The 16,245-nt window shown below is 40.5% G+C and overlaps 2 protein-coding genes across 8 annotated transcripts in view; one reads left to right on the top strand and one right to left on the bottom strand.

The window, feature by feature from the left end:
• The window catches only part of INSYN2B (inhibitory synaptic factor family member 2B), a 127,964-nt gene extending 121,265 nt beyond the window's left edge, over positions 1 to 6,699 (top strand). Inside the window, exons 4-5 of one of the 3 annotated variants that reach the window (XR_008843079.1) lie at positions 3,527 to 3,601; positions 5,493 to 5,610. Coding sequence is in view for 2 of the 3 variants with exons in the window: in XM_056516518.1 (XP_056372493.1) it covers positions 5,493 to 5,679 (187 nt within the window). In the remaining variant the exon portion in view is untranslated. Of the gene's footprint in view, positions 1 to 3,526; positions 3,602 to 5,492 lie in introns of all 3 variants that reach the window. The other 2 variants (XM_056516518.1, XM_056516519.1) reach the window with 2 other exon arrangements.
• Positions 1 to 16,245, bottom strand: part of DOCK2 (dedicator of cytokinesis 2) — an 850,676-nt gene that overhangs the window by 417,549 nt on the left and 416,882 nt on the right. The gene's annotated exons all lie outside the window — the stretch shown is intronic.

Below are 16,245 nucleotides of genomic sequence, written 5' to 3'. Positions count from 1 at the left end.
GTGCGGCAGTACACACAATGATAGGCTGTTTGAAGCGCTTTCCTTTAATGACTCTGCTATTTTATCTACATCGGGGAAATACTAATTAAGAAGCAGAAACGTCTTTGGCCAATAGTAGGGGCTGGATGTGAAGTGTTTACAAGTCTCAGCTAGATTAGAAAATTGCTGTGAGGCTACATTTCAATAGACTGTACGAGCGCATATTATGGGTCCGATATTAGGCATAGCCTGGAAATTGCCTTGGTTCTGTGCTTCTAAAAGTTCTGCAAACAAAATTGTAGCCTAGAAAAGAACTGTAAATATCAACAAGAGCCGTATTCACTCTAGAAATAACTCATAGGATCACTCATTGCTGCTTATGCAATTAGACTAGAGATAATTATAATAAGCATAAAGTGCTGTCTGTCTAGAATTAACCCTCTGAGTGCCAAAGATCCGTGAGAAGCTTGTAACTTTGGATGGTGGGCGATTCATGTGTATGTGCAATTAACCCCTTAAGGACTCAGCCCATTTGGACCTTAAGGACTCCTTTTTTCCTCCTCCCCTTCAAAAAATCATAACTCTTTTATATTTTCATCCACAGACTAGTATGAGGGCTTGTTTTTTGCGCGACCAGTTGTCCGTTGTAATGCCATCACTCACTTTACCATTAAATGTATGGCGCAACCAAAAAAATACTATTTGTGTGGGGAAATTTAAAAGAAAACCGCAATTTTGCAAATTTTGGAAGGTTTTGATTTCATGCCGTACAATTTATGGTAAAAATGACATGTGTTTTTTATTCTCTGGGTCAATACAATTAAAATGATACCTATGATAACATACTTTTCTTTTACTGTTGCTCTTAAAAAAAATTGCAAACCTTTTAACCAAATTAGTACGTTTAAAATCCCTCTATTTTGAAGACCTATAACTTTTTCATTTTTCCGTGTAAGTGGCGGTATGAGGGCTCATTTTTTGCGCCGTGATCTGTACTTTTTATTAATACCATATTTGCTTATACAAAACTTTTAGTACATTTTTTATTAATTTTTTTGGGAATAAAAGCAGCTTTTTTGGACTTTTTTTTTTGTTTTTTACGCTCACGCCGTTCACCGTATGGGATCATTTACATTTTATTTTAATAGTTTGGATATTTACGCACGCGGCAATACCAAATATGTATCTAAAATAATTTATTTTACACTTTTTGGGGGTAAAATAGGGAAAATGGGACAATTTAAGTTTTTATTGGGGGAGGGTTTTTTTTCAAATTTTTTTAACTTTATTTTTAACTTTTATTTTTACACTCTTATAGTCCCCATAGGGGACTATTTATAGCAACCATTCGATTACTAATCCTGTTCAGTGCTATGTATAGGACATAACACTGATCAGGGTTATCGGTCATCTTCTGCTCTGGTCTGCGGGAAGGCAGATCAGAGCAGAAGACTCCCGGAAGACAGCGGAGGCAGGTGAGGGGACCTCCGTCTGCCGTGCAGGATGATCGGATCGCCACGGCAGCGCTGCGGGCGATCCGATCATCCTGTTAAGTGACCATGATGCTGCAGATGCCATGATCTGTATTGATCACAGTATCTGAGGGGTTAATGGCGGGACATCAGCGGGATCGCGGGTGTCTGCCATTACCGGCAGGTCTCTGGCTGCGATCTGCCACACATGATGCCGGCATCGCTCCGATGCCCGCTGTTATGCTCAGGACGTAAATGTACGTCCTGGTGCATTAAGTACCACATCACCAGAACGTACATTTACGTCCTGCGTCGTTAAGGGGTTAAAGAGGTCAGTATAGAACTCATTCCAATTGTTTTTATTTTGCTGCTACACCACTCCATTCCTGAGATATGGGGTGTTTATTATTTGATTGGCTTTCTGCACCTTTCTCTAAATAGTCAGATGGGAGGGAACCTTAGTTCAAAAGGGAGTGTGGATGCTAGTAAGGAGGGCTGAGGCTGATTAACACCATCTGTTACCATAGGATTGTAGCCTATGGTCAGTTTACAGGGTCTATGTAATGGCCTTAGATTACCAAAGGGAACCTTATGTTTGTTCTTTTGTTTCTATGTTTATATATTAATTGTGTCTGCAACTTTTCTAAAGGGAGGCACAGCAGAAGAGAAATAAAATATACACTTATCTAGACTTACATAGCACATGAGTTGTATTATATCTTATACATATGCCTCCTACACCATGTCAAGCAGATTGTAGAGTTAACAGGTTTTGTTTATGTTTGGGCTGTATGCATGATTTTACCGTAAAGTGTTTTTCCCAAATATGGTTCTGTGTTACCATTAGTGGCTTTGGATGTACAACCTCCTGACATTTTTAGGTGTCAAGCCATTGTGTGGGGCAGTGCATACAACATCTTGACCTAGTTGGCTGGTGTCCGGACCTGTGTGCAGGCCAGGGTAATGAAGAGAAGAAAAGCCAGGAGTAAGAAGAAGTAACTATATTCTTGCTTTTTAAGTCTGATCTGGGATCAGATTTAGGTAAAATTTGCATCAGGGCTCTGTTCGCAAATTGTGTCAAGAGCAGTATATAGAGCTGGATGACCCACTGTACGATGGACACTAATAGATCCCTGGAGAACCCAGTGACTTATTGCACTATTACTGTACTGTACTGTGTACTACATAGCTGTAGTATTGTAGAACCAAAATCCATCAATCTAGCACATAAAAAATAGTCATAGTAAGGCATTAATTTATTTCCTGACACATTAATGTACCTAAATATTGTTTGGGTTTGCTAATAGTGCTCCTTACAGAATATGTTTAGGTCTATGGTTGTATATTGGAGGAGCTAGCATTAGCTGATGATTCTGTAAATATTCCAACTCGTCACAAGATGCCAAAACCGTTTTTCATTGTTTACCTGTGACTCTCAGTTCTCAGAAACTCTAGGACTTCTAGTAGAGTTTAACTATATGTCAAGTTGACAGTCATAAGAAAAAACATAAAAAGCAAGTTACACTGCTGGTAGCTAACAAATAACAAGAGGTGCAACTCACTAATAAAGGGAACTGGACTTGGACTAGTGATGATGGAATGAATGATAGCACAAATGAATAATGATCATAAGGCTATGTTCACACTACGGAATATCTGCACGGAAAATCTCTGTGTAGACATTCTGGACACTGTGGGGCACCAGTACAATATAACAGCGCTAGGACTGCACAGGAATCCGCCATCTCTTAAACGGCTAGGCATTCCGTGCAGACTCTGCGCAAAGAGTGAACGTGCGGACAAGGAATTCGGAATTTCCGTGCCAAAAACATCTGTGCACAGAGCAGCATAATCCAGTTGAATTCAAGGGGCTCTGCTGCAGCGGAATTTCAATGTGTGAACCTAGCATAACAGTCAAGAATGAAGCAGAAGATGTTGAGCATAGCTAAATATTTCCAATATTTTTATAGATGTTACTCTGAATACTGAACCTAACATGAGACATCACTAACTTTATTGTCCCTGCAAATGGCCTTACGTTAACCCCGGTCTAAAGGCTTTTTTTTTTTTTTCAGAACAAATAGGCACTAGGACCAATAGACAAAAGCAAGACTTAGCAGAAATTTTAATCACACGAACAAAAGCACAAGGTAAACTTAGTTTCACAGTGACAACTTCAAAACAGAGAAATGAGGACGTCACTAGAAAAAACATCAACAGATTTAAACAAGACAACAAAAACTAGACAAGAAATAGTCAGAGTATACAGTATACTACAGTCTGCATCGTAATGCAAATGCTGGCATCTTAAAAGAGACTTACCAAGCAGGAAATACAATTTTAAACAAGCAAAAATCAAAGCAGTCAAGACCAACTGATCCAGAGTAATGGATCAGCTGCAGAGAAACTAGCCCAGACTAATAGACAGGAGGAGACAGAGAATAAAAATAAATTCTCTGCTAAGTTACTAAATATAGATAAGTTAGCTGTTACAATAAACATACGGTATATATATTGCAGAATTGAGAATGGAGGTAGATAATGAATAAAATGTATTAATTTAAATATGGATCTTTTTATTTTTTAAACAGTCCATTTTTTTCTTTTTTCTACAGGGGAAAGGGTAAAAGATCTAAATGCTACCATGTCTGTAAATGAGTAAAACTAAATAATAAAGTAAAGAAAAAACGAAATATAATTCATACTAGAAATTACAATTTTGTGTATGTACACATTTATCGAATGTCTGCTTGGTCTTGGGTTCTTCCACACTATAAAGTAGCCTTCTTTAAACGAATGCAGTCAAAATATAGTGGATATGTTGAAGTCAAATTGAAAGTCCCACTCCAAATCTTTTTTATTTCTTTCATTGGACTCAATTACAAGAAATTAATCAAGAAATTACTCAGCACAAAATGTTGGCCTAAAAAAGGACATAGTGTTTCAAGATAAGAATTCCAAGTTTTTTTTTAGTGAAAGCCAATTTTCCTTTCAAAGACTTGTATGTCACCAGCAACAGCGAGATATCACTTATACCATTGTATTTGACAGTGATATTTTTAGGAATAAAGGTAACATTGAAATCTGTGATGCAGACTTTCTTAATTAAGTTGAGCATTGGGACCTTACAGCATAAAAATATGTTGTCTGATTTTGACATGAGAATTATACTTGGTCTTGCCTTTTTATGGAAAAGTAGGCCATATACTATCTATCTATCTATCTATCTATCTATCTATCTATATATATATACTTAAAAATATACAAGCACTGAAAAACAATTTGTAAAGGCCACACTAAAGCTGAATAGTGTTTAAATTCTACTTGTTTCATGCATTAAAGGATGAAGCCAATATTATGGTGAAAGACTAGATGCACTGAATGCTTCTTATTTGCAGACACATTCTATGTTTCTATGTCGGTATCATTGGTGCCTCAATGCTTATAACTGAAGCATGTTTAAAGGAGATGTCCGGTGCTCACTTTTCTTATTTTATCCGTTCCGGGCTGAAAAATAAAAGAAAACAAATTTTCTCTTACCTGCCTAGGCTCCCCCGGTGCTTCAGTACAGGTGTTCGGTCCCCGGGCTGAATTCTTCTTACTTCCTGTTAGCCCGGCACGTCACACGGAGCTTCAACCTATCACCGGCCGCAGCGATGTCCCGCCTCGGCCAGTGATAGGCTGAAGCTCCGTGTGACATGCCGGGCTAACAGGAAGTAAGAAGAATACAGCCCGGGGACCGAACGCCTTTACCGGACCACCGGGGGAGCATAGGCAGGCAAGAGAAAGCTTATTTTCTTTTTTTTTTTGCAGCCCGGAACGGATACAATAAGAAAAGTGAGCACCGGACATCTCCTTTAAAGTATTGCTACCAGATCAGTATTCTAGATCATTTCAATCTTATTTTATCATCTCCGTGTGAGGTTTTAACTAGAAATTGAGAAATAACACGGATGTCTACATGTCTGAGACATCTGAGATTGTTACTTCACAAAGGGGGTTAACACATAATAATAAATATTTTATTCATTTACTTCCTAGTGTAGAATATGACTTCAGACAACAGGAAGGGAGATTCCTGCACATTCTAAAGAAACTGGATAAGATGGAACCAAGGCCTGTTCTGACTCCTGCTCCAAAGCCAGAACCAGAAATTGTCATTACTGAAAGACAGGAAGTGCGGAAAAAAACGAAGAAAGTAAAGAAAAAATGTTTCTGGTGGATCTGACATTACATATGGTATAAGACCACTATAACCAATACTGTGTGCTCATAAACATAGTGGTGCCTATGGTCTTAATCCTGTATGAAATAAAATACATACTGTACGTTTTTCACATGTAACCATATAAAATGAAGATCTTATGTATAAAAAGCTTTTTATAAGGTGTAAATACTTTTATATCAGATTGTACATGTGACTTAAATATTAACAATATTTAAGATAATATTTTTTTTTTTTTTTTAATGCTTCACTGGAAATCAGTTTTCTGCCCCTTACTTTAAATAAAATATAGTTTATTACCACAAAATTGATATTTAAAGATTGTTACAGTTTATTCTTTAAGGGTGATTTACGTGTGTACTGTGGCCTTCTGCAGTATGATCGCATTAAACAATTTTCATGACATTTAAAGTTTCCAACAAAAGCCCTTCATTCAGTTTCTGCAATTCATTCTTAAAGGGGTACTCCGGCCAAAGAATAGGGGATAAGATGCCTGATTGCGGGGGTCCCGCTGCTGGGGACCCCTGCAATCTTTCATGCAGCACCCCGCTATCATCAGCCTCCGGAGTATGGTGACTTCACGGCTCCGCCCCCCGTGTAATGTCACGCTCTGCCCCCTCAATGCAAGCTTATGGGAGGGGGCGTGGTGTCTGTTGAGGGGGCAGAGCGTGATGTCACACGGGGGCAGAGCTGTGACGTCACAATACTCCGGCACCATGATCGTGATTCATCAGACCAAGAGCGATGTTCGCTCTGGAGGCTGATGATAGAGGGGTGCTGCATGAAAGATTGCGGGGGTCCCCAACGGCAGGACCCCGTGATCAGGCATCTTATCCCCTATTCTTTGGATAGGGGATAATATGTCTTAGGGCCGGAGTACCCCTTTAAAGTGTTACTGTTGTTAGAAACTATTTTTTTTAATACTTCCTTAAAAACCAAGCATTTACCTAATATACTTTATAAAAAATGTGATTGCTAAAGATGTTAAAAATAAAATCAAAGGGTCCTTCAGACCAAGAGCTGCTCTTTGTAGCAACTCTCAGCTCTGTCTAAATGACACAAGTCTTCTAAATCAGTGAACTCCTTAAAAGTGTTACTGTCCTTAACACAGATCAAAATGTATTTATTACATATTAAACATGCATATTGTCATGCATTCAGGTCTTAGGGCACATTACTATACTGGCTAGAGCATTTTTTTTTATATTGTCTTACTAAGGATAGTAACCCTTTAAGGAGTTCTCTGATTTAGAAGACCTGTGTCATTTAGACAGAGCTGAGAGTTGCTACAAAAAGCAGCTCTTGTTCTGAAGGAATCGGCACATTTCTGCATCAGATAGCCCTTTGATTTTATTTGATGTAATTCAATGTCTTATTTCCCCAATAAAGTATGAGAGTTATCCTTCAAAGTACAAATATTGCTCAATGCCTATCTACTTATAAATTCAAATAATGTCACAAGAAATGGACAAAGCTGATCACACACAAGGATTCATCAAAGGACAACAAACAGCAATTGCAAGTAAATCAAGGTCAGTATACAAGGACAGTACAAAGGCTCCTATACATGCAATGAATCTTTAAACCAGTTGACGGAAACCTTTTTTTTTTAGCCAATCCCTATTTGGATATTTGTAATATCACTCACAGGTAATACAAAATTATCAACTTAAAGCTTTCCTAGCTATATTTGGTCAAACATTGTATAAACGCCCCCTAAAGTGATGGTTGGAACTGCTTCTCTTTGTGCAGGCGTGTGATGTTATTGGGGATTGATGATATTGCTACTCGCAACTGCTTTTCCAGGTTTGCATCAGTTAGTCTGGAGTGCAGTCAACTCTTTGCTATGGTAAGTTGTTCCAAACAGAGATGTATATTTCAGTGCATGGCTCCTCAAAGTGGGAAATAAAGGATTAATATATTTATATGTTTCATTTATAGGCAGTGGGGGATGTTGGACATAGATTTTAGCTCATTATCCTTGTTACAATCTGCGCAATATTGTGAATCTATGAACCCTCGGGCTACCTAGCAATATCTCGCTATTAAAATAACAGCCTTGGCAGGGCAGATCAAATGACCTTTGGCACCTTATACAGCCCCCCGGGCCAGACGTTTCTCATCTCTGATTTAAACCATTAACAAATGCTGACATTTTCACTTAAGTCAGACTAAGCAGACCTGCTGATGTCTAATAATCAATTTACATATACTAATCATGCTGCTGATAACAGGATTATTGGCATTTGCTGTTAAAATATCCACTAAAAATATTCCAGCACTGGAAGTCGGTGATTCATAACAGAACATACAGGTTATGTGGTTTTCTTCCCTGATCTGTCCTAATTGGAAAAATACCTTTTCCTAGTGTCTCTGCTTAGCTGATCGGCCGAGCGAGCTAATGTACAGTAACCTGTTCCGAAATAATGATATTAATAAAAGGGTTTACTATTAATAGGAGCAATGAAAAAGGGGACCTGGAAATGTTTTCTAGTTTTATGCTTGTCCTCATACAAGGTCATATTCCAAAAGCTCAACATAATTAATCATTACCTGGTCCTGAACAGAATTAGATTCAAGATTTATCACATTTTTCCTCCTTCTGTCTCTATCTCTCTTTCCCTTTCTCTCGCTCTCCTTTTTTGTATACATATACAGGGTGACGCCTGTAGTGAAGGCCTGTAGTTAAAAGGGTAATCCGCACCCCTAGACATCTTATCCCCTATCCAAAGGATAGGGGATAAGATGTCAGATCGCGGGGTCCCGCTGCTGGGGACCCCCGGGATCTCGGCTGCAGCACCCACCTGTACGGCTTCCACATCACACCGGCAAAGCTGGAGGCTTCGGATCCCGACCACAATGGCGGAAGAGCGTGACGTCACGACTCCGCCCCGTGTGACGTCACATCCCGCCCCCTCAATGCAAGTCTATGGGAGGGGGCATGATGGAGATGTCTAGGGGTGCGGAGTACCCATTTTAATACCCCTATAAAAAATATTTTACCTTTCAGTACTTATAAGCAGCCTAATGCTACAGAGAAAATTCTATTCTTTTTTAATTTCTTTTTTGACTTGTCCACAGTGCTCTCTGCTAACACCTGATGCCCGTATCATAAACTGTCAAGAGCAGGAGAAAATCCCCCTAGAAAACCTATGCTGCTCTGGACAATTCCTGACAGAGAGCACTGTGGACAAGACAAAAAAGAAATTCAAAAAGAAAATAATTTCATCTGTAGCATACAGCTGCAAATAAGTACTCTAAGGATTAATATTTTTAAATAGAAGTAATTTACAAATCTGTTTAACTTTCTGGCACCAGTTCATTTAAAAAAATAAAAATTCCACCGGAGTACGCCTTTAACCCATTAACCCTTTAAGGACTGAGCCCTTTTTCCCCTTAAGGACTGAGCCCTTTTTTGAAATTCAGACCACTGTCACTTTATGCATTAAAAACTCTGGGATGCTGTTACCGTTTATTCTGATTACAAGATTGTTTTTTTGTGACATATTCTACTTTAACATAGTGGTAGAAATTTCGTTTCTAACTTTGAAACTTTCTGCTTGTAGGGAAAAAAGACATTCCAAATAAATTATATATTGATTCACATATAGAATTTGTCTACTTTATGTTGGCATCATAAAGTTGACATGTTTTTACTTTTGGAAGACATTAGAGGGCTTCAAAGTTCAGCAGCAATTTTCCACGAAAATTTCAAAATCAGAATTTTTCAGGGACCAGTTCAGTTTGACGTGGATTTGAGGGGCTTTCATGTCAAAAATACCCCATAAATGACCCCATTATAAAAACTGCACCCCTCAAAGTATTCAAAATGACATTCGGAAAGTTTGTTAACCCTTTAGGTGTTTCACAGGAATACTAGCAAAGTGAAGGAGAGAATTCTAAATCTTCATTTTTTTACACGCATGTTCTTGTAGAGCCATTTTTTAAATGTTTACAAGGGGTAAAAGGAGAGAAATCCCCCTAAAATTTGTAACCAAATTTCTCTTGAGTAAGGAAATACCTCATATGTGGATGTAAAGTGCTCTGTGGAGAAAAAAAAACATTTTTACAAGCGGTAATAGGAGAAAATGCCCCTATAAATGTGTAATGCCATATCTTCTGAGTATGGAAATACCCCATGTGTGGACATCAAGTGCTCTGCTGCCGCACTACAATGCTCAGAAGAGAAGGAGTGCCATTGGGATTTTGGAGAGAGAATTTGTTTGGAATGGAAGTCAGGGGCCATGAGCTAATAAGGGGTGAAGTGAGCATTTACACCCCACTAGCGTTTGACAGATCTTTGGAACAGTGGGCTGTTCCAAATATCTATTAAAACACCTGTGGGGTATAAATGCTCACTTCACCCCTTATTACATTCCTTGAGGGGTGTAGTTTCCAAAATCGGGTCACATGTGGGGGGGTCCATTGTTCTGGCACTATGGGGGCTTTGTAAACACACTTGGCCTTCAATTCAAGACAAATTTTCTCTCCAAAAGCCCAATGGCGCTCCGTCTCTTCCGAGCATTGTAGTTTGCCCGCAGAGCACTTTACATCCACATATGGGGTATGCTCTTTCCTTTTTCCTATTTTCCCTTGAGAAAATAAAACATTTTGGGTAACATCAGCATTTTAGTAAAAAAATGTTTAGTTTTTTTCATTTTCCCATCCAACTTTAACAAAAATTCGTCAAACACCTGTGGGGTGTTAAGGCTCACTATACCCCCTTGTTATGTTCCGTGAGGGGTGTAGTTTTCAAAATGGGGTCACATGTGGGTTTTTATTTTTTTGTGTATATTACAGAACCCCTGTAAAATCAGCCACCCCTGTGCAAATAACCAATTTAGGCCTCAAATGTACATAGTGCGCTCTTACTCCTGAGCCTTGTTGTGCGTTCGCAGAGCATTTTACCTCTTGTGAAAATGAAAAGTATAGGTCAGCCCCAGCATGTTAGTGTAATTTTTTTTTATAATAACATGCTGGAGTAGACTCCAACTTTGCCTTTTCATAAGGGATGAAAGGAGAAAAAGCCCCACAAAATGTGTTATACAATTTCTCTCGAGTAGGAAATACCTCATATGTGCCCTAAACCGTTGCCTTGAAATACCACAGGGCTCCGAAGTGAGAGAGAGTGCCATGCGCATTTGAAGCCAAAATTTGCATGGGGACAGGCCCGGATGCAAGAATTAAACTTGCCTCTGATATCAAAATTACCCTACGGCAGTATTTCACAAACAGGGTACCTCCATCTGTTGCAAAACTCCCAGCATGCCTAGACAGTCAATAGCTTGGCTCTCCGGCAATACTGGGAGTTGTTGTTTTGCAACAGCTGAAGGATCTATTTTGGAAACAGTGTCATGCGAGACGTTTTTCATTTTTATGGGGGGGGGGGGTAACTGTGTGGAGGCATATGTATGTGTAGTGTTTTACCCTTTACTTTGTGTAGGTGTAGTATAGTGTTTTTAGGGTACATTCACATGGGCGGGGGTTTACAGCGGGAGTTTGAGCTGCAGCAGAAAATTTGCTGCATCTCAAACTTTCAGCGAGAAACTCACTGTAAACCCCTGCCCCTTGTGACATCCAGCTGTTGCAAAACTACAACTTCCAGCATGCTCTTTGGCTGTCTGTGCATGCTGGGGGTTGTAGTTATGCAACAGCTGGAGGCATACTGGTTGCAAAACATTGAGAGTTTTATACTTAACTCAGTGTTTCGCATCCAGTGTGCCTCCAGCTGTTGCAAAACTACAACTCCCAGCATGTATTGTCTATCAGTGCATGCTGGGAGCTGTAGTTTGCAACAGCTGGAGGCACACCGGTTGCGAAACACTGAGGTAACAAACTCTGTGTTTTGCAAGCAGTGTGCCTTCAGCTGTAGCAAAACTACTCTCAGCATGCACTTACAGCCAAAGGGCATGCTGGAACTTGTAGTTACACAATAGCTGGAGGCACATTACTGCAACTCCCAGCATGTCCTTTGGTAGTTTTTGCATGCTGGGGGTTGTAGTTATGCAATTGCTGGAGGCACAATTTTTCATAGAAAAAATGTGCATCCAGCTGTTGCAAAACTACAACCCCCAGCATGCACAAGCTACCAAAGGGCATGCTGGGAATTGTACCTGTGCCTTCTGCTGTTGCAAAAGCAGGAGGCCAGCCTTACCTCCTGCTGCACACGCCAGATCCTGCCTGCTGCCGCCGCTGCTGTCTCCTCTCGGGGGGGCCCTGATCCCGCCACATCAGGTACACACTCCCGTCACCTACTCTCGCCCTCCGGAGTAAGTATCGGACGGCACCTATCACCCTTTTTTTCCAGGTCATCAAGGACCCGATTGATCGGGGATTTACAGGGATTTCCAACATGGAGGGGGTCTCAGGACCCCCCCAGGGGTTTGCACAGGGTGCCTGTTGAATGACTTCAGCAGGCATCCCAGTCCAGTCCCTGTTCGGGATTCCCATGGCTGTACAGGTACGCCCTGGGTTCTTAAAGGAGAACTCCAGAATATATTGTCCCCCATACTGCCGTCAGTAAAAAAAAATAAAGATGTAAATACCTTCCTTCGCTCTCCCGGGGCCTCCGGTAACTGGCTCCGGTCTCCGCCGTGATCCTCTTCCTGGTTGCCGGTGGTCGGGGAGTCATACTGCGCTCAGCTAATCACCGGCCGCAGTGAAGTCCCGACTCGGCCGGCAATAGGCTGAGCGGCCGTGTGACGTTTTCGGCCCTGGCAGCAGGTGTCGGTGTAGTGAAGAATTGTGTGTCTTGAAGTGTTCTCACACTGCCGCTCAGCCTATCGCTGGCTGAGTTGGGACTTCACTGCGGTCGGTGATTGGCTGAGTGCATTATGACTCGCCGACCACCGGCAACCAGGAAGAGGATCATGGCAGAGACCGGAGCTGGTTGCCGGAGGCCCAGGGGGAGCGAAGGAAGGTATGTACATCTTTTTTTTTTTCTGTCAGCAGTATGGAGGACAGTTTTCATATTCTGGAGTTCTCCTTTAAGTCCCAGGATGTCATGGCGAACCTGTACGCCCTGGGTCCTTAACGGGTTAAAGTAAAATCAGTTGTAAATGGCCAGCGACTGAAAATCTAAGAAAAACTGGCTTAGTTGAACACAGCAACCAATCAGATTTGCTTACATAAAGTGACAAGATGATGACATTGAAGCGTCACTGAAACAGTGGAGGCCATATTCTGGCACACATCTGGACAGAAATGGACTACTGCCTAGACATCTGCTGTGTCACCAATGGAATCATTTTGAACACGTAGTGTATAGCTAAAACTTGGATAGATATGGTGTCTTTTTATATCAATACATTTGTGTTATGTTCTCTTGATTGTGAATTCAGAGGCTTTAATTTTGTCCATTATTTTTAATTCACCCTGTATATGCACACAGGACTTCGTCTGATCAATTGTATGCCGAGCACAACTTCAGCATACAAGGAGAAACAGAGCTAAAGCAGAGAGTTTCTTAAATTTATATATATATATATATATATATATATATATATATATATATATATATATAGTATAAATATGTGTGTATTATACATATGCGTCTATAATGTGTGTACATATATATAAGCAAAATATGTGTGCATCATTTGCAAAAGTATGTATATGTGAGGTATAGTTTGTAGTTTTAAATGTGTCCCCAACATAAAGTTATCTAAACTGAATGATCACATGACACATAAAAAATAGGCAATGACATATATACCACATATGACATCTTACAGTACCTTGTCATGGTAGAACTGGTGCATGGGTATGAAATATCCCCATACTACAATGGAGGAAGAAAAGGACATGTTCAACCTTTTTAAAATCCCAGTCCTGGTCTTTTTGCTTGACCCACTGTGGGCCATAGGACCTCTGTTCTCCTACATACACATTATAAACAATGGCAATGCTCCTTTAAGGATCAAGTCTATTTGAAATTTTCACATTTGTTATTAAAAGCACATAAATCATATAAATGATTGGGCAAACATTAGCCATGATCTCTAAAGGAGTACTCCGGGATACATACCTGCCGACGCTCACCTGGTGCCTCTGCTGTGATCCTCTTCATGGTTGCCGGTGGTCCGTGAGTCATACTGAACCATAACGGCAGTGTGATGTTTTCGGCCCCGACACTGGTCTTCCTGGTGCTAGGGCCGAAAACATCACAATGCCGCTCAGCCGCTCAAATGTTTTGCAAATGACAGGTAAGCCTTAAAATGATTACAAAGTGACAATGGCGAGAGAGGCCATATTTGTTGTCACATTGCGTCTGAATAAAAGCATTTTCTTCTCTCCTCTTAAATTATCTCAATAACGGAGTAAACAAGAGAAAAACCCGCAGGGATTGGACATGCATCAAGTAAATGTGTTAACATCAACCAATCTCCATAAGAGGTTTAATGAGGGAAAACAAAAAGCAGAGTTGTTGCTTTTATGAATCTTCATACATTATCTATTGGTAAGACTTTTCAGCGTGGTAAAGTTATTGCCACTGCAACAAATTATAAAAACAAGACAATAACATTGAGGATGTTTACAATGTGCCCTGGAACTCAATTAATGCAATAAACTCCTAAAGACATCTACTACCTGACACCAATTCTTTACACGCTAAATGAACGTGTCATTTGCTATGCCGGAGCGAGACTTATAGACAATATAGTTCATGCTCATATGGGCAGTAATCTAGTTTATACAATTTCTAATTAATTATCTGACATTTATGTAGAAAGTGTAAAAGAAGGAATTTACTATATGCAAATCAAAAAATGGTTATTTGTACAAAGGGTGTAAAAGGTACCGTAAGCACTGAAACATTATTAGAGTGGGAGGCAATTTTTTTTTATTGCATATTTTTGTAAAAAAAAAAAAAAAAAAGTTGTTTTTAAATTCTGCAAGAATTTGTACAATGTCCTGCTTTCTCCACAAAACACTGGGGGAGATTTATCAAAACCTGTCCAGTGGAAAAGTTGCTGAGTTGCCCATAGCAACCAATCAGATTGTTTCTTTCATTTTTAAAAAGGACTCTAAAAATGATTGAAGTTGCTATGGGCAACTCAGCAACTTTTCCTCTGGACAGGTTTTGATAAATCTCCCCCACAGTTTTTTGCTATAGGTTATGCAGGATGGGCTGTCAATCATCTGTCTAGGTAGGGGTTAGCAGGATCTATGAAACTGAGCTCGGTGATATATATATATATATATATATATATATATGGCACGGCTGTTCAGCAGGTCTATGAAGCGAGCTCAGGAGCTAAGCTCGCTTCATATCCGTTTCGGTCTCAGCTGCAATGCCGGACACCGGTGATCGGGTCGATGTCCGGTGCATTGCCGTGGAATGAGATTTGCCATAGAATGAGATGGTCCGCCTCCATCACAGCCTATTGGCTCTCTCTTGTCACGTGACATATTTAAACCTTACGCATCGATGCGCACAGCAGTGTCAGTTTGGCTATCACAGGGAGAGGATCTCCTCACCCTGTGATAGCTGAAGCTGTACGGAGCTCTCATGGCCTCTGTGGCCCGACAGAAGTTCACACATGTACGCAGCTCATACGGCTGCCTCATATACATTTACTGTTGATCCACAGCGCTATCGGGATCCCGATGGCGCTGTCATCAGGATCCCCACGCCCGCAGCTCTACACCCCGTCCCCCGCAGCTGTACTCCCTGTCCCCCGCATCTCTACTCCCCGTCCCCCGCATCTCTACTCCCCGTCCTCCGCAGCCAAATTGACACTGCTGTGCGCATCGCTGCGTGACGTTTAAATATGTCACGTGACAAGAGAGAGCCAATAGGATGTGATGGAGGCGGACCATCTCATTCTATGGCAAATCTCATTCCACGGCAATGCACCGGCACCAACCTTTTAGACGCCGTGATCAAGGTTGATTGCGGCATCTAAAATGCAGAAAATACACTCTTGGCAGCTCGGCGGAGCTGATCGAGGCCATCGCATGGAAATCGCAATGTCCTGATCATCTGAGAGGATGTGGGAGGGTCCTTACCTGCCTCCTCGCCGTCCGATCAGTTCTTCAAGGCTCCAGTCAGCCTCAGCAGGCTGGAACAATGGAGCACCGATAACACTGATCAATGCTATACCATGGCATAGCATTGAACAGTGTATGCAATCTAATAATTGCATGCAATAGTCCCCTATGAGGAATAAAAAAGTGTAAAAAAAAGGTTAAAAAATTGTTAATAAATGTGATTTAACCCACTTCCCTAATAAAAGTTTGAATCACCCCCGGTTTTCCCATTTAACCCCTTAAGGACCGGGCCATTTTTCATATAAAAACACCATAAAAATGATACCTTATCTTTATTCTGAATGCCCATATGGTTACAAAGATACCTAAGTTATATAGGTTTTTTATTATTTCACTACCTAAAAAAATTATAACTACATGCACCAAAATTAGCATGTTTAAAATTGTCTTCTTCTGACTCCTATACCATTTTTATTTTTCTGTATATGGGGATGTATGAGGGCTCTTTTTTTTTGCGCTGTGATCTGAAATTTTTATTGGTACCATTTTTGTTTTGATGGAACTTTTTCATCACTT

The sequence above is a fragment of the Hyla sarda genome, chromosome 4, assembly GCF_029499605.1.
Source record: "Hyla sarda isolate aHylSar1 chromosome 4, aHylSar1.hap1, whole genome shotgun sequence".
Lineage (NCBI taxonomy): Eukaryota > Metazoa > Chordata > Amphibia > Anura > Hylidae > Hyla > Hyla sarda.
Note: the sequence above shows the minus strand (reverse complement) of the source record. Positions and strands in the feature narration are given on the sequence as shown.